The sequence below is a fragment of the Primulina tabacum genome, chromosome 18, assembly GCF_025594145.1.
Source record: "Primulina tabacum isolate GXHZ01 chromosome 18, ASM2559414v2, whole genome shotgun sequence".
NCBI classification, from domain to species: domain Eukaryota; kingdom Viridiplantae; phylum Streptophyta; class Magnoliopsida; order Lamiales; family Gesneriaceae; genus Primulina; species Primulina tabacum.
The window spans coordinates 25,599,883-25,619,071 of record NC_134567.1 but is presented as its reverse complement, the minus strand read 5'-3'; the positions used below and the strand labels follow the sequence as shown (position 1 = coordinate 25,619,071).

General features: G+C 33.8%; 2 protein-coding genes across 2 annotated transcripts; one reads left to right on the top strand and one right to left on the bottom strand.

Moving 5' to 3' along the window:
- Positions 1-1,927: 1,927 nt before the first annotated feature.
- LOC142533263 (subtilisin-like protease SBT4.3) lies at positions 1,928-5,182 on the bottom strand. The gene is made up of 9 exons (XM_075639966.1): positions 5,019-5,182; positions 4,819-4,910; positions 4,447-4,693; positions 3,874-4,375; positions 3,695-3,789; positions 3,097-3,315; positions 2,901-3,012; positions 2,608-2,821; positions 1,928-2,516 (listed from the first exon to the last, which is right to left on the bottom strand). The coding sequence occupies exons 1-9, from the start codon at positions 5,141-5,143 to the stop codon at positions 1,978-1,980; spliced, it is 2,145 nt and encodes a 714-aa protein (XP_075496081.1). The 5' UTR covers positions 5,144-5,182; the 3' UTR covers positions 1,928-1,977.
- A 6,798-nt stretch (positions 5,183-11,980) lies between these two features.
- Positions 11,981-14,160, top strand: LOC142533926 (pectate lyase-like). Its single transcript, XM_075640860.1, has 4 exons — positions 11,981-12,303; positions 12,385-13,030; positions 13,231-13,473; positions 13,565-14,160. Exons 1-4 carry the CDS (start codon positions 12,098-12,100, stop codon positions 13,793-13,795), a joined length of 1,326 nt encoding a protein of 441 aa, XP_075496975.1. The 5' UTR covers positions 11,981-12,097; the 3' UTR covers positions 13,796-14,160.
- Positions 14,161-19,189: the final 5,029 nt, after the last annotated feature.

Here is a 19,189-nt window from a genome sequence, read left to right as displayed (position 1 = left end):
TCCAAACTCCCCACGACTTCCTTCCACCGACCGCCCACCGCCGCCCGCCGGAAATCGCCGACCTCCGGCAACCGCCGACCTCCGCCGCTTCCGCCGCCGCCCTCCGCCGCTTCCGCCGCCGCCTCTTGTTCCGGCCGACCGCCGCCTCCGATTCCGTCCGACCATCGCCAGCCGATTCCGTCCGACCATCGCCAGCCGATTCCGTCCGACCACCGCCAGCCGCCGCTTCCAGTCGACCACCAACCTGCCGCCGACCGCCGGACCGGGCCATCGCCGGAGTAAAGGAAAAAAAAAAAGAAAAGGGCAATTTCGTCATTTTATCAAAAAATTCAAAATTATCCCATACTTAAAAATCATACCAAACATAATGCTATTTTACATCATATATTACATTTCTATCACAATCATTTTCTTTATCATTTACATACTAATCATTAGTTTATTTAATCCTTCCAACCAAACGTAGCCTAACCATATTAGAAGTTATTAGGATATTTATTGCTTGTGCTGAATTTAAATATTTTAAGTTTATCAAATGAACGTTAAAAGATCATCTTTAAATGGTTCATTGCAGGAAGAAGTTTATATAAAACAATCTACTGGAATTGTAAATCATGTTTTACTTGATCATGTGTTTAAATTAGATAAAACTTTGTATGGTCTGAAACAAGCCTTTGGAGCTTGGTATAACACTTTGTATAAGTTTCTTATTAAGACTTTGTTGTTGTTGGTACTGTTGAAAATATATTTTTTAAATTCATAAAAGGTGATCTACTCTATTAGTTCAAATATGTGTTGATGATATCATTTCTAGGTCAAATAACCCCTATCTGTGTGAAAAAATTTCTAAACTAATGCATGACAAGTTTGGGATAAGTATGATGAGCGAACTGAAATTTTTACTTGGATTGCAAGTCAGAAAAATTGATGATGAAATCTTCATAAATCAAGTTAAATATACCAAAGAACCTATAAAAATTTGGTATTGAAAAATGTTATGTTAACTACACATCTATGAGTTCATCAATCAAACTGGACAAATATTAAAGGAAGACCTTCGATTGATGTATCTTTATTTAGAGGTTTGACAGAATCACTGTTGTACTTAACTACTAGCGGATCAAAAAATTGAGAATTCAGACATAATTGAGTCAAACACATGAATAAAAGGTGATAAATTAGGACACTGAAACCAGCAAAAATAAAGTTACAAGAATAAAGCACAAGTTTAACATATTAAAGGATTTAAAACAGAAAACATGAGAACCTAGATGATTATATTGGTTAAGAAAAAAAATATTTTGGCGCGTGACCTTTTGAGTGGAGCAAATTGATATAGAAACTTTTATTATTGACTCAATGAGTACATACATCTCAAATTAGTGTAAATTTTGTTTGAAATTTTACTAAGATGCCTATTTTACCGCTTATCGATTATAATTTTATTTTTAAAGTTATGTATGTATTTAAATAACTAAATTTATTAGTATATGAAATAAATTAGACATTTTAATTTGGTTAAATTTTTAAATCAATTTTTTAATATATTTTTTATGACGTGGTAGCTACCCTTTAGTGCACACTAGGTAAACTTTGAGCTAACACAAGAACTTGCAAATCACGATAGCTAGTTAAACCACACCGGACAAATTCTATGTGACAAGCTCATCTAGGAAGTTATTGGTTGGTAGGCAGAATCAAGCCTTTGATCATTGGTCAAATATTCACAAATTCGGACACGATGTTGGGGCTCAATTTTCTATATTTAGTTACACAGGCGAAGAGTTATTTTATTATGCCCGACTGCCCGAGATTTCCCATGTGTGCTATATCTTTTTAGGTGAGTTCAAGGAAAGATAAGGCATTCAACATCCTTAATGTAAGAATTCAAAGAAATTTTTAGGATGCAAAAAAATGCATGCCTGCATGTCTTATTCATGCAACAAACATTTATAATTGGTATATATACAAATTGATCTATAAGTCACTTGAAAACACCACGATTGGACTCCTGACACTATGAACGCCATCCGACCACACCAATGATGCAGATATTAACTTTATCTTAGAACTTACCTTCCCACTAATTGTGACTACAAATGATTGTTTTTGATCGAGTGCCTTAAATTTAAGAATGCTAGGGTTCACGGTGATGTTATAATCCAAACTACTGCTAGTAATTGCCTCGTATATTGAGTTTTTGGATCCTACATTTGTTACTGTTCTGTTGAATCGTGCTGAGAATGTGGCACTCCCGTTACTTGGGCTAACGAACCGAAAAGTCATCGCGGGGTAATTCAAGTCGTTGGAAGTTTTCTTGTCTGGACAGCGTATGCTTATTCCGAATATTTTTCCGAGCGTTGACGCATCATAGCCAGAGTTGCAAAGGAATTTGATATAATCATCGGGTAAAATTTCATACACGAGGCCAGGGTCAGCGGCTTTGACAGGATCAATATGGCCTGCTCCGTAAGAAAATTCGGCCTTTGGATCCTTGGTGGCATTCATTCTCCATGCTATGATTTGAAAGGTAAAAAAAATCAGTTAGCATACAGATGAATGAAGAGGCTACCATCTTTAAATTTCACTGAATGGAACATGGATTACCGGTTGTCATGAGAGCTGATTTGATTGCAGAAGGCGACCAATTGGGGTGAAATGATTTTACATAAGCAGCAGCACCAGCGACGTGAGGGCAAGACATTGATGTCCCGGATAAAATACTATATTTCACGGATCGCTTGTCTTCCGGATGATCTGAAGGTGAACTCAAAGGCGAAAATGCTGCTAAAATTTCAACTCCTGGGGCTGTTACATCTGGCTGCATAGACGATACCATTCCTATGTTATCTTATATACTTTCTTAAAATACGGTAAGTACATAAGTTTTTACTGTGTACCTTCAAAATATTGGAAAAAAATATATTAGGGCCTCTTGAAGAAAAGGAAGCAACAGAAGGGGCATTAAGATTTTTCACAACTTCGCTCTTGAGTATGTCCACGGTATGATTTCTGCATTGAATTATCGATTAGTAAAACATTTTTCGTACCCAATATTATTCGAAATTTGAAAAATGAGACGTTACAGGGATTTACTTTGTAGAGTTGAAGTAGACTTGTAAGTCAATGTAGCGTTGCGGACTTAAACCAGAAGCTGGAAAGGGAACAACGAAGGAAACATCAGGTGCGTCTGTTGATGGTACGACGGAACCAACTGCTCCAGCACTGAAAGCTTCTTCCATGCCGTCGAATTCGTTGCAAAGCACAACCTTGCCTTTTACTCTTCTTCTATCTAAACAGTCTAAATCACAAACCCTGAAATTTTCAAACAGAAAATTAGAATTATGTCTGTGTTTTGTTACAACAGTGGTAAGAATTTTAATAATTGAACAAAGAGAAAATAACTTTTTAGGACTTCCTTTATTTTGAGTTTTGGTACAATCAATTTTCAAATTTTATTTTAGTACACTGATTTTGATTTTTTTTTAAAAAAAATTCAAAATCTTATTTGACTACAGCAGTAACGTGAAATCAAAAATTACTGAATTATCTGAATAACATGGCAATAATTGGATCAAAATCATCAGAAAAATAAAAGTTAGAGTACCAAAGGAAATTTTAAAAACTTATGGCAACAAAACAAAAATTGGAAAACTTTTAAGAACAAAAATTATTTTCCCTGTAATTAATTAACCTAGCAAATTTGTCCTCGCATGTGCTCGTTACTTCTTTCCCATATGCCAAGGGGAAACTCTTCCCCTTCAAGTCGAAAGAATTGACAGCTTTTCCCTGTAAGGCAAGGTAAACTTTCATCAAAATGGCCGGAGCATAGAAGTTTAGAAATGATTCTAATATTTTTAAGAACACGCGTACCGTAATTGTAGTTCCATTCCCAAGAACCACTTTGGTGATGATACCTCTGTCAGTAGTGCTAGCTGCAACCGTGAAAACCCATGGAACGGTGCTCGAAACCAGTCCAGGCCCTGAATTCCCTGCTGATTTTACAACTAAAATACCCTTTTGTGAAGCATGAAGTGATCCAATGGCAATCACGTCGTTCTCCAACACAACTGGCTCGGGGTTTCCAAGAGAGACAGTTATGATATCAACTCCATCAGCTATAGCATCGTCAAATGCAGCTAATACATCTGCAGACTGGCACCCAAAATCAGGGCGACAAACTTTATATGCAGCGATTCTAGCTGATGGTACTCCTCCTCTTGCAGTCCCATTTGCAATGCCATAAAAACTGGCATCTTTAACCACGTTCCCAGCTGCTGTTGATGCTGTATGAGATCCGTGGCCTTCTATATCCCTTGCTGAATCAGTCCCCGACGGCTTAAAGGAGTTGTAGTACCGGGCTCCAATTAGTTTGCTGCACGCACGAAATGCATTGTTAAGTTTTCAAGAATATGCAGGACATGACTGCGAGAAAAGGGAATTTACTTGTTGCAGGTGAAATTTTGTCCTCCTTTACACACTCCTTTCCATTTCTTGGGAGGAGGGCTGAAGCCTTTGTCACCGAAACTCTCTGATTCGGGCCATATTCCGGTGTCAATGACCCCAACAATCGTGTCACTCTCGACAGTTGGATTTCGATGAGCATTTTCCTGGAGTCCCGTGAAATCCCATGATCTTGTTGTTTGTGGATGAAGAGCTATACTAGGAAAAATTGATACCACTTCTTCCTTACCTGGATTTCATTTTGAAACATTACATACGCTTTCATGTTACCTATCCATTCTCTCTTTTTAATGCAAAGCATTAGGAATAACAAAGCAATTAAAATATGTGAAAATTGAGAGAACATGAGTTTACTTCCCAACTTTTCCTGCTCTTCATGTGTGAGATAGGCAGCAAATCCGTTGAAACTCCGCCTGTAACTTCTGATTAATGATTGACTTAGAAACCTTCGAGATACAAGAACAAATTAGGAACAATACAAATGAAAACTTTTATATTTTCCTTGAAATCCTATACCTATATTTTATGGAAAATTTTACACAAATTTACGATACCTGCTATCCACAATATCATGAAGCATGTTCAAGTGGTATGTCGAAAATGATCCTTCGTTCTCACGAAGATGTCCCATATACACTATGTAAATCTTCCTGTCTTGATCGAAACCATGGCAATCCATTATCCAACCCAAAACACAAAAAACAAATAAAACAGACGAAAGTTTGAGACATGGCAGTCCGGGCATTGTTGAATGATTAAAAGGCCGAGTTTTGATTGTGAATGTGTCTGTGTTGGTGTTTTGAGCTCCTTAAATAGAGTGAACGAGTAAAATTTCGCTGGCTTGAAGGGGTTGATTCTACTAATTGATTTAAGATTTTCTGCATTGACATAAGTGTATTTTGTTTTGGATTACATGTATTCTCAAAATTTTTATTTTCATTTTTGCAAGTCATAAAGCTGATTTATCTGGTGAATTTGCTTGATTTTATGTGGCCTTGACTAAATTTGGGCTTTTTTCCAGTTCAAATTTCATGGTCGTTACTTAGTTATCAAAAAATGTGTTTTGATTTTGTTATTATTATTTTTTTATGACACGAGAATCCGTCGGCCGTTTCCGTCGATATTTTTTTAAAAAAAAAAAACCTATTGTTTCTAACGTATTCGAAATAGAAGAGTTAATTTTCAAAAAAGAAGTTTAATCAATATCATTTTTCAAAATTTATATATTATTTAAATTAATATATAACACGTGTAATATAAGACAAGTTTCACTTAAATTCAAAATTTACATTTTAAACTATTTTTAATATATTTTAAATGTATTTCAAAAATTAAATTCTATTAAATAAAAGAATTGATAAAATAACTTTATCACTTTTATGAGTTATTTACACCAAATCTCCTTTGAAAATTGAAATATCGAAAATCTACATTTATTCACTGTGAAAGTTAAATAGGTATTCTAGATATTAACTTTTATGAGTTATTTGCACCGTGATATCTTTTAAAAAAAATTAAACTGTGCTTAAATCTCTATATATATTTACCAAAAAAAAATTTAGAATTGACTCGAATCTCTAACTCCTTGTAAAAAAAATTTGGGTTGGGCTACAGCCTAGGATTTAAATTATGAGTTATTTGCACCCTGTTTGGAATATATCACAATTACTATTAAAATTATATAACTTGATGTAAAGTAAATTTGAAAGCAACTTGAATTTTGTCCTTCTAAACAAATCAAAGAATTTGAAATTCACCATATCAAATTCTTCTACCCAACGCAACATAAGAAAATATAAACGGTAAGAAGAGGATCCAATATCCATTATTTTAATTAACAACAAATTAAAAATGTGAATCAAAATTAAATGCAATGCAGTGTGAAAATAATTCAAAAAAACTTATTTGAGATCGTCATCTAAGTCAATTTTGTGAGAAAGATTTCTTATCCGACCCTATTTGTGAAAAAAATTTACTTTTTATGCCAAAAATATTAATTTTCACTTCGGATATGGATCATGTCAACTCATCTAACAATTATAGATCCGTGAGACCTTATCACGGGGAACCTACCCAAATAATTAAAGAAATCATCAAATTAACTCACACATGGTTAAAAAAAATTATTGATGCAGCCTCCAAATGGTGTCCGAGTTGAAAAATAGCTAAGCGCTTGATCAGTGGTTAGGATTTCGATTTATCCTACTAACATCTTCTCCGGCGATCTTATTGCACATAACTTGCCCAACCTAGTTTACTCGACTAGTGTAATTTGCAAGTTATTGCATTGTCCATTGATTTACAAAATGCGTACCGAAAAGTAGCGGCTACGAGTTCCAACATCATAAAAAAAATTATTGATGTTGATGGACAATTATAATGACATCGAACAAAAGTAGTAAGGGATATTTGGAGAATAACATTGGTCAAACTTCATTTTTCTAAAAAATGATAATCTCCAAGTGTTTTTGAGTATTTTCAAATACACACGAGTTCATTCTAAAAAAACTATTTGACCAATGTTATTTTGCTAACTACCAAGCCGTACAGTTATTTATCATAAATAAACTCAAATTAAAGAATTTAAGGTATGTATAAACGGAAATAAATTTAAAAACTCATAATATGTCCTACCTTTCATCATAGTTGTGACAAAATTATGATATTTCTTTTAATCACAATTCTAATCACAGTCTCAATCAATAAGACTAAACATATTATTTTTCAACTACCATTCTACATCATATTCAATTATTTAAATAATCATTTTGACATAGTTTGGTACATATGATAAGATAAACATGTGATAATAATATGTGGGGGCCCGTGCTCCTGATTAACGTTTAATGACCAAACAAACAGGATTTATTAATGTAAACAGCGAAAGCGATTAAAAATTTTCCTTTTTTTGGATGATCGAAACGGCCATAATCGACGGATGAATTTCGAAAGTGAAGAAGAATGGAGAAGATCGGCTACGGGGAGAGAGAAAGCGAAATTCACGTTTCTTTTCTTTTTTTTTATTTTATTTACTTATTTATTTATTTACTTAATCAAACTGGGCCGGGCTTGGGGAATGTGTTTGGGCTGGGCTCTCATATAATATAAGGATAAGTTACGAATAAATAAGATGTAGGATATTATATTTAATATTTTGTATTTTAATAAGAATATTAAAAATTTATATATTAGATTGTAATGACAAAATTAACCTTATCATAATAAATTTTATAATCTCAAAGTTGTTGCATGAGTTCATATTTCTTATCTGTTCATGCGTCGACAGTGCTTACATGATTTATTTGTTTTTACTTAATTTTATATTTTATATAAATATGATAATTGAGCTCTTCATTTTGTGAGTCAAATCAAATATCAATTTTTGAGGTTAATCTAGTGATATTAATAAATTTATTGGGATTTATAAAAATCATTTATATAATTATCATATTATATAATATATAAAAATAAATAAAAATATTTATTTGATTTTAATTTAATATTAAGGTCGAAAGGCAGGTGCTTTTTACGAGATGAAACTTTAAATATTTATAAAAATCATTTATATAAAAACAACATTATTTTGATAATATATAAAAATAAATAAAATATTTGATATGGTTTAGGATTTTTATATACTAAGGGCAATTAAGTCATTTGTGGTGTTTTTTATCATTAAATTAAAATTATCACATCTCATAAAAAAAGATATTTTATTCTTGTATAAAATTATTTATCACAGGCCCATGATATTATCATGAGCTTTGTAAAAAGGCACCAAACATGGGATAAGGATGATTATTTATCAATTCTTCTCTTATCCAATGTACCAAACTATACATATATCTCGAAAGTAATCACACTAATGAGCAGCAAGGCCATAATGAGCAAACTCTGGAGTGCTGAGACCTCCACTGCATGGATCATCACCAAAATAATCAGAGGCCGATGGGCGATGTGTATTTCCGATAGTTGATTATACAAACAGACTTTTGAAAATCCATGCACAAATAAATCACCAAATAATTAATTACGGATGTATAGTTCCGTTCCTAATTAGAGATTGATATTCAATTTGGTCGCAATTTTTAAAAGATCGGTCATAAATTAAATTTATTTTATATTCGCTAAAATTGATCGCTACTTTGAGACCAAATATAAAATTCTATTGTAAATTAAACACTGATTTATAAATTTCGGTCTCAAATTAGAGACTGGATATTAATAATCGGTCGTAAAAAATAATTTAAAAAAACGAGAAAATGTAGCGACGTTTTTAAAATTATCGGTCCCTATTTAGAGATCACTCAATCGATGCGACCGCTGCAAAGTTTCATTTTTCTTGTAGTGTAATTTTGGTGCGGATGGTGATTTTTTTTTTTGTTTTACCTAAAATACCTCCATTATTTTTAAACTTCATCTCCTATTTTAAAGAAGTAAAAATTAATAATTGTTTTTAATTTATTTAATATAATTTTATATTTATAATTTTATTTTATTTCTTTTTAATATATATGTTTCTGGTAATATTTTTTTCAATTCAGTTTGAATTTTTTTTAAAATAAATTTGCATTATATACAATATAAACTATTTGTGAGGGGAAAGACCTAGTTCAATCCGAGATCTTTAGCTCCTTTTTCCGTTTTGGTCCTAAATATTTTGGCGTTGTCGATTTATTTTTAAACATTTACAAATTTTGAACAAGTTGGTTTTTTTGAAAATTTAATTGTTAGAACTAACAGTAGACATGACATGTGACAGATAAATACTTAATTCAGTCTCAGATGTTTGGCCTATTTCCCTTTTCGGTCTCATATTTTTACATATTTTCATCGAGTTGGTTCTTCCGTCAATTTAATGATTAAAACTAATGATAGACATAACATGTGACGGTTATATTCATATCCCCAAAACCTAAATCAGGTGTCCTAATTTCCAACAATTCGAGTAGGGACAAAATTTTTCTTTCTCGCTGCCATCAAACTCGTGAATTTGACTCATCCTTGAGAATGGCATAATCAACCAGGAACAACTGTTTCCTCTACAACCACCAATAGTTGTTAACTCATATATGGATAAACAACCACCAACGGTTGTTTTCTCTATATTAAGCTAGTGTAAGTTGTACAATTTGCAGCAGTAGTTCAACACAAAATCGTAATCGATCAGAAAAATTGATGAACTTGAATGATTCGGTGTTAAAATTAGAAAATGATAAACGCAAGCATGAATCAAAGGTTGTGAGGCTAACCGAAACAATTAGATAAGATAAAACAACAAGTGGAGTCGTTTTGGAGATTTAGGGGCGTAATTAACACATGTGATTCCTAACGTCAGTTTTGACAGTTAAATTGACAGAAAGGGCCAACTCAGTCAAAATTTGAAAACTTTCAGGACTAAACCGAGAACGCCAAGATATTTGGGATCAGAATGGTAAAGGAGTTGCTAACCAAGCCGAAATATTTTTCGGTTGAATTTATTTACCATCCTCTAAATTTTAGCTTCGATCCTAACAATATCTTCGAAAGGGAATTTTTTAAATATTATTTCTTGATTAAATTGACTAATAACATAGTTTAATTTGAGAACATACATAATCCAGTAAAAATAATGTGCAACGTAGGAAGTTTTTTGTGTACCATATTGTTAATCTAATCATTTGCTCAAATACGTCTATCTATAATATTGTTATAAGTTTAAAATGATGCTCTAATTTATTTGTAGTTTAAAAACATGAATATATATTAAATGATTATTACATTCCAACATGCCACAGTAACAACCACGTAAATTAACGTATAGAAACGTAAATCGAACCTCGTGATGAATAACTCCGAGAGGAAGACTCGATGATGTCCGGCAACTTGAATCCCGAAACCGACACTTGAACACAAAGCCAGGACCTCGTGATGGATCACTCCCGGAGGAAGATCCGATGACGTACTTGAATCCCGAAACCGACACTAGAACACGCATGGCAAGAAACAAGGGAGCAAAGTAAACAGATGATAGGAAATAAATCAAGGAAGCTAAGCAAAATACAAGAGTAGGAAAAAAAACTCTCGAATGAAGAAAATGATGCATGCATCCAAGAAGAAGAAGAAGATATGCAACCACAAGGAAACGTTTCATGTATCCGGTAATAAATAAAATAAGCATTATAATAATGTTAACCAGTAATAAATACAAAAAAAGTCATGACACACAATGAAAGCAAACCCAAAATAAGCACGGAAACTCACAATGAAAGCAAACCCAAAAACAAGGACAAAGTTTCAATAACACAATCCAATTCTAACTTTTATAATAGATATTAAATTAATTGAATCACAATGTCTGCCCATGAAGAACTTCGATAGTATTTGCAAAAGCTTATTTGAAGTGATTTCAAGTTTCTAGCTGAGAAAATGTTTTGAAATTATATATAGAAGTTGAAAATCACTTAAAACGAGCTCTTATAAATACTACCTTAGAACCTTAGATTATAGATACAACTTTCAAAGTTAAAATAGGTAATTTAAGGGAAATGTGACAAATTTAAAGTAATAAAATCAATGACAAAATAATTGAATTTTTTTTATATATATTTTGTGGAAAATAATTACAAACTTGAGATCTTGAACTCGAGATCACGTCCTTTTATTGGTACATTGTGCCACTAGGCCAATACCTTAATATTAGAAATTCGAGTAAAACACCCAAAAAAAAAAAAAAAACGAAGAAGAAGATAACTAAAGAATGAATCTTAATAGAGTGATTCTTCATTTCAGAATTATGTTTAGCTGATTTCAATAGGTTGACTTCATGAATTGATTCAGACTTTGTGCATTAAATAAGTAAATTAAATTTAAATGATTTTTTATTTACTTGGATTTGGATTGAGAAAAATAGTGGCCCGCGAGTAGTGTTCAATAGAAGAGTTATGTTAAATTTTATTTTCTGAAAAAGTACAATTTTGATTACTACATGTTTTATTAAGATTTTGGTGTTCTATATTATCAAATTTAAGTTTTAATATTATGTATGTTTGTTTTTTTTATTTTTTATTTTTGAAATTTTTGTTCTTCTTTTAATGTAGTGCGGATATAGCATGAACATAACGTTGATTTGATGTCGACGTGATGCTCATATATAAAATATCAAGTCAAAAATCCCGATAAAAAATGTTGAAAGTATAAAAAATTCAAATATACAAAACTAGAATTCAATTTTGACAATATAAATAACTAAAATTGTAAATAGTCAAAATACAACCGACTAAAAATTTAACTTTAGCGGGAAACGACCCATTCTGTATGATTTAAACGTTAGCCTTTTGAATAACGTTTGACTACCAACCTCTGTTTTCTATTGGTTCTCCATTGTTCCCGCCTTTCTTTCCGGGAGAGCAAGTTGAAGTAAATATCTATCCACCATTCTTGCTTCCTTAAAACTTTCTAGTCCGCTGATTTTGTAAATTGTACATAAATATAAACAAATTCTTTCCCATTAACTTTTGGTCTTTTTCCTTGAGAAGAGACAAAAACCGAATCACTGGCTCAAAAATTCCCAGTGGTTCGAGTTTTCTTGAAAATACATAAATAAATTCAAGAAAAATTTGAAAAGATAAAAAAAATATAAGACAGCGCTCTAATGGCGCTAAGTTATTGTAAATTACCGTTAATAATTCTCTTCTGTCTTATGTTACTTGTTAATAATGTACCAAAATCTGTAGCTAAGATTGCAAATTACGATGAGTATTTGCAAAAGAGATCCGAGGAATCTTTCGAGGATTCCTTGAGCGCGTTTAACCCGAATCCCGAGGAACTTACGGATCAGTTCAACGAACAAGTTGGAGAGTAGGTCTATCATTTTGCTTTCAATCTTCTTTTCAACTATTTGGCAATGTTTGTTTACTTTTTATTTTTTTGCATGTGTAGGGTATTGGTGAGCTCCAATGTGACGAGGAGGAGCCTCAAAGAAAGTGATTGCTCGGCAACGAACCCCATCGACAGGTGCTTGCGATGCGACCCCAACTGGGCCAAGGACCGGAAGAAGATTGCTGATTGTGCCCGAGGCTTTGGCCACCATGCCACAGGTGGCAAGGACGGTCGGTACTACATTGTAACTGACCCCTCAGATGATGACATGTTTTTTCCGAAACCAGGAACCCTCCGCCACGCGGTCATCCAGAAGAAGCCGCTTTGGATCGTTTTTGCTCATCACATGGTCATTAGGCTGAGGGAAGAACTCATTTTCGAAAGTGACAAAACCATTGATGGAAGAGGTGCAGTTGTGCACATTGCATATGGGGCTGGTTTGACCCTACAATTTGTGAAGAATATTATCATACACAATATCTGGATCCATGATATTGTGCCGGCGAATGGTGGCATGATTCGAGATTCACTGGACCACATCGGACTGCGTACGAGAAGCGATGGTGATGGGATTTCAGTGTTTAGTGCTAGCAACATATGGATCGATCATGTGTCTTTGTCTAAGTGTAGTGATGGGCTCATTGACGTGATTGAGGGCTCCACTGCTATCACCATATCTAACTGCAAATTCAACAACCACAATGATGTAAGTTGGAACATAACCTAGAAGCCGAAAGGAGGCCGATAGAGGATGAGAGGGGTTGAGATGGGGTGATTGAATAAACATGTTGAATTTTCCCCCTGATTTGCCTTTTGTTTCTTGAATCTTAAAAGGATATAATTCTTCAATTCTTGTACACTCAAACCTTTCCTCGACTGTTCATTTTGTAACACATTGTGGTGCAGGTGATGCTCTTGGGTGCTCATGATAGTACTACAAAAGATTCAATCATGCAAGTCACAGTAGCATTCAATCGATTCGGAAGGGGTCTGGTGCAAAGGATGCCAAGGTGCCGATGGGGTTTCTTCCACGTCGTGAACAACGACTACTCCCACTGGGAAATGTACGCCATTGGTGGTAGCGCCCACCCCACCATTCTCAGCCAAGGGAACCGGTTCAGAGCCTCAAACGGCCCCTTCACCAAAGAGGTAAAAAGAATAGATCTAAACACATGTTCGTAGACACATATATCAGATGTGCACAAAAGTTTCTAAATCATAATATGCTTGTCCCATATAGGTGACGAAGAGGGATTATGCTACTAAGGACCAATGGATGAAATGGCAATGGCGATCGGAAGGCGACGTGTTCATGAATGGAGCCTACTTTGTTGAATCAGGGCCCGAGTTTAAGCACTCAAAAAGTCCATTGACAAAGAGAAATATGGTCAAGTTCAAGCCTGGTTCCTATGCAGGAAGGCTCACACGTTTTGCTGGTGCACTCAAGTGCATTAAAGGCAAACCCTGCTAATTTACTTTTCTTTTATATATATAAATATTGTTTCATTCCCATTTAGGATCTTGATTAATAAATAATACTCAAGATTAAGATGGGAAAAAAAAGAATGTTATACGTACAAACCCTGCTGCTGTTCTAATTTGTTTTCGGTTTATCTTAATCTGCTCTTTTTAATTGCAGCCCGCAAGGGCATCCCATCTGGTGGTGTTCTTCTTGCCTTGAACTTGGGTAGGATTAAATTGAGTTTTGCGCTAATTTTATAAGTAGAATTGTAAGGGTCCATTTGATTTGGCACCACTATACATACTTTTGTCCATAGTTGATATAAACTTCTGTTACTGTAAAGGGTGAAGACCGACCAAATTGGTACGTTTGTACTTTGTGTGGCTTTTTTCTCTTTCTTTTTATATTTTATTTTTTGTTATGAAAAAGTAAAAATTTATGGTAAAAAGTAAAAAATCTCAAACTCTCAAAATTATCGAACTACATATTTTATAATATTTTTCTCTCAACTCAATTGTATATTTCTTCACAAATGGTGAGGCTATTTATAGAATTTCTTTACAAATAATCCAAAAAATAAATTCATCATTACCTACATCATCACGCACTAATTTTCAATATTTACAACTCTTATTTTCAACATTCAAATATTCAACACACATGTTTTAAATATTAATTTTCAACACTCCCCCTTGTGATGATGATCATAATGATTGTCTTCATTACGTGTTTTTATACTGCCTCGTTAAAAACCTTACTAGGAAAAACCCATTGGGATAAAAACCATAGTAAGGAAAAAAGAGTGCAGTCATGTAAACTCCCCCTCATGTTGACACGAACAATTCTTCACAAATTTCGTAGATTACGCATCCCAATATTATATATGTGCTTTCTGAATATTGTCGTAGGAAGTGCCTTTGTGAAGAGATCTAATGAGTTTTCACTTGATTGAATGTGACGAACATCAATACATTTATTCTTCTCAAGCTCCTTGGTGAATGCGAAGAACTTATGAGGAATATGTTTAGTTCTGTCGCTTTTTATGTATCCCTCTTTCATTTGAGCAACACATGCAGCATTATCTTCATATAGTATCACAGGCTTCTCGTCGAATGATAATCCGCATGAGATTTGGATATGTTGGGTCATTGATTTTAACCACACACATTCACGGCTTGCTTCATGTAGTGCAATAATCTCGGCATGATTTGATGAAGTTGTTACGAGCATTTGTTTCTGTGAACGCCAAGAAATTGCAATGCCTCCACGAGTAAATACATATCCAGTTTGGGAACATGCCTTGTGTGGATCAGATAAATATCCAGCATCGGCATAACCAATTATACTTGGATTAGCATCTTTTGAATATAAAAGTCACAAGTCTGTCGTTCCTCGTAGATAACGGAATATATGTTTAATTCCGTTCCAGTGTCTCTTTGTTGGATATGTGCTAAATCTTGCCAATAAATTTACGGCAAAAGATATATCAGGCCTTGTACAATTTGTAAGATACATAAGGGCACCGATAGCACTTAGATATGGTACTTCTGGACCAAAAATATCTTCATCATCTTCACATGGACGGAATGGATCCTTTTCTATGTTTAATGATCTAACAACCATTGGAGTACTTAAAGGATTTGATTTATCCATATTAAAACGTTTAAGGATCTTTTCTGTATAATTTGTCTGGTGAACAAACATTCCACATTTTTTTTGTTCAATTTGTAAACCCAGACAATACTTGGTTTTTCCAAGATCCTTCATTTCAAATTCTTCCTTCAAGTATGACACAACTTCTTGAATTTCCTTATTCGTTCCAATGATGTTTAAATCATCAACATATACAGCAATAATTACGCATTCGGATGTTGTTTTCTTAATGAAAACACAAGGGCATGTTGAATTATTTACATATCCCTTTTTCATCAAGTGATCACTTAGCCGATTATACCATATTCGGCCGAATTGCTTTAACCTATATAATGATCTTTGTAATTTCACAGAATAACATTCTCTGGGTTTTGAACTTTGTGCTTCAGGCATCTTAAATCCTTCCAGGGATTTTCATATATATATTACTACCAAATGATCCATATAAGTAAGCTGTAACAACATCCATAAGACGCATTTCTAAATTTTCAGACACCGCCAAGCTAATCAAATACCGAAACGTAATTGCATCCATCACGAGAGAATACGTTTCTTCATAATCAATTCCAGGCCTTTGAGAAAAACCTTGTGCAACAAGTCGAGCTTTATATCTTACTATTTCATTTTTCTCATTTCGTTTTCTAATAAAAACCCATTTGTATTCAACAGGTTTTACACCTTCAGGTGTAAGGACTATAGGTCCAAAAACATTACGTTTATTTAGCGAATCCAATTCAACCTGGATGACATCTTTCCATTTTATCCAATCCTGCCAATTTTTACATTCACCAAAAGATTTTGGTTCATGATCTTCATTATCATTTATGATGTCGATTGCCACATTATAAGCAAATATATCATCAATTTCTTCTATATCTTTTCGGTTCCATATTTTTCCAGTATTAATATAATTGATAGAGATTTCACGATTCTCGTCAGTTTGTGGTTCTGACAGAACATTTTCATCATCATGTGTTTCTTCAGGAACATCATTCTCTATTTTGTGATCATCGTGTTTCTCTATGAATTTTTTTTCCGATGATTTTTATCCTTGGAACTGACTGGCCTTCCATGCTTCAGGTATTTTATGACATCATGAGTTTTTTCAATTTGTTTCTTTGGAATTTCAATTCGAGCAGGAGCATTTACATCATGTATATATGATTTAGTTACCCCTTTTGCATCTGTAAATGCATCTGGTATTTGATTTGTTATTCTTTGCAAGTGCACAATTTGCTGTACATCTTTTTCACATTGTTTTGTTCTTGGATCCAGATGTAACAATGATGATACATACCATGTAATTTCTTTTTCGGTATGTTTCTTATCTCCCCCTAACATTGGGAAGATTTCCTCATTAAAATGACAATCAGCAAAACGTGCTGTGAACAGTCACCTGTCTGAGGTTCAAGATATCGAATGATTGATGGACTATCATAACCGATATAAATTCCAATCTTTCTTTGAGGTCCCATTTTCTTTCGTTGCGGTGGTGCAATAGGCACATACAGCATACATCCAAAAATTCTCAGATGAGAAATGTCTGGTTCTTTACCAAATGCAAGCTGCAATGAGGAGTATTTATGATATGCACTTGGTCAGATGCGAATTAATGCAGCAGCATGTAAAATTGCATGTCCCCATATAGAAATAGGGAGTTTTTTTTCATAATCATTGGTCTAGCAATCATTTGCAGACGTTTAATCAATGATTTAGCCAATTCATTCTGTGTATGTACATGAGTAACAGGATGCTCAATAATGATTCTCATAGACATACAGTAATCATTGAAAGTTTGGGAAGTAAATTCACCAGCATATCAATTCTAATTTTCTTGATCGTATAATCGGGAAATTGATTCCTCAATTTTATTATTTGAGCAAGTAATCTTGCAAATACAACATTTCGAGTTGACAATAAACATACATGTGACCATCTGTTGGAGGCATCAATCAATACCATAAAGTATCTGAATGGTCCACATGGTGGATGAATTGGTCCACAAATATCACCCTGAATACGTTCAAGAAACATTGGTGATTCAGTTTGGATTTTGACTGGTGATGGTCTTATAATAAGCTTTCCAAGAGAACATGCTTTACATTGAAACTTATTATTCTGAAAGATCTTCTGGTCTTTCAGCAGATGACTATGTGTATTTTCTATAATTCTTCGCATCATTGTTGAACCAGGATGTCCTAATCGATCATACCAATTGGTTAATATTGAAGAATTATCAACTACCATGGTTGATTCAATGGGACTTATATGTGTATAATGCAATCCAGTAGGGAGCATTGGTAGTTTTTCAATCACATATTTCTTTCCTGATTTATATGCGGTAAGACATATATATTTCTCATTCCCTTCATTCATTGTTTGAGTATCATACCCATGGGAGTATATATCATTAAAACTCAACAAATTTCTTTTCGATTGTGGTGAATATAAAGCATCATTAATCAAAAATTTGTACCATTAGGTAACAAAAATTGTGCTTTACCACATCCTTTAGTCAAGTCTACAGGACCTGATATTGTATTCACCATTGTTTTTGTTGGTTTTAATTCCAAGAAATATCTTTTATCTCGGAAGATAGTGTGCGTTGTATCACTATCGGGTATGAAAACTTCAGCTTTGTGCATTTTCCATGTTTGAACTTCAAAAAAATATGCAATGAAATAAAATTACTGACAATACATTTATAAAATTAAAATACAATATATGTAAAAAATATAGCACGCGATAAAACATTATCATACGGGTACATGGAAAAATAAAATATTTTACATATTTTTTCCACCAGCAAATTGATCATTGTCTGAGAAATCAATCAGAAAATCTCTAGCATCAAAATGAGTTGAATCACTCAAAGGTTCACTCTGTTCAGTGAAGTTGGTCTCCTTTTCTTTCCCCTTTATTGATTCTTTATAAAGTTTACAAAGGTGCTCAGGGGCTCGACAAATACGGGACCAATGTCCTGGAGTACCACATCTGACACAAGAACTTTCAAATCTTTTTGAGTGATTCTCATTAACACTCATATTTTCATGATGCCTTTTCTATGGATGGTTTGGGACACTCTTTTGAGATGAGTTATGTAAGTAACTATCTCGATTATTTTCAAAACCACGGCCGCGTCCACGACTACGACCACTTCCACGTCCACGTCCACGACCACGATTTCGTCCTCGACCAAAATCTTGTCTATAACTTTGATTTTGGTTTCATGATTTAAATTCATTTTTGTTTACGACATTTACTTCAGGAAATGCCGTTGAACCAGTGGGTCGTGCCTGATAATTTCTCATTAACAGCTCATTATTCTTTTCCGCCACAAGGAGACATGCGATAAGTTCAGAATATCTCGAAAATCCACGCACTCTATATTGTTGTTGTAGAGTTATATTCGATGCGTGAAAAGTGGAAAATATTTTTTCAAGCATTTCCAATTCAGTAATCTCGTGCCCACAAAATTTCAATTGCGGGATTATTCTATACATCTTCGAGTTGTAATCACTGAATTTTTTTAAAATCTTGGAATCTCAACGTATTCCATTCATCTCGGGCGGACGGAAGTATAACTTCCCTTATATGTTTGAATCTTTCTTTTAATCCATTTCACAAAGCCATGAGATCTTTTTCAATTAGATATTCACATTTCAATCCATCGTCGTGATGTCGATGCAAAAATATCATGGATTTTTCCTTTTCTTGTGATGTCGATATGCCATTTTCTTTTATGGTCTC

Coding starts and splice junctions, on each gene's coding strand:
- LOC142533263 (XM_075639966.1), bottom strand. CDS start 5,143: ATGGATTGCCATGGTTTCGATCAAGACAGGAAGATTTACATAGTGTAT. Junction 3,790..3,873: donor GGAATGGAACTACAATTACG/GTACGCGTGTTC, acceptor CTTGCCTTACAG/GGAAAAGCTGTCAATTCTTT. Junction 3,013..3,096: donor GTCTACTTCAACTCTACAAA/GTAAATCCCTGT, acceptor AATTCAATGCAG/AAATCATACCGTGGACATAC.
- LOC142533926 (XM_075640860.1), top strand. CDS start 12,098: ATGGCGCTAAGTTATTGTAAATTACCGTTAATAATTCTCTTCTGTCTT. Junction 12,304..12,384: donor TTCAACGAACAAGTTGGAGA/GTAGGTCTATCA, acceptor TTGCATGTGTAG/GGTATTGGTGAGCTCCAATG. Junction 13,474..13,564: donor ACGGCCCCTTCACCAAAGAG/GTAAAAAGAATA, acceptor TGTCCCATATAG/GTGACGAAGAGGGATTATGC.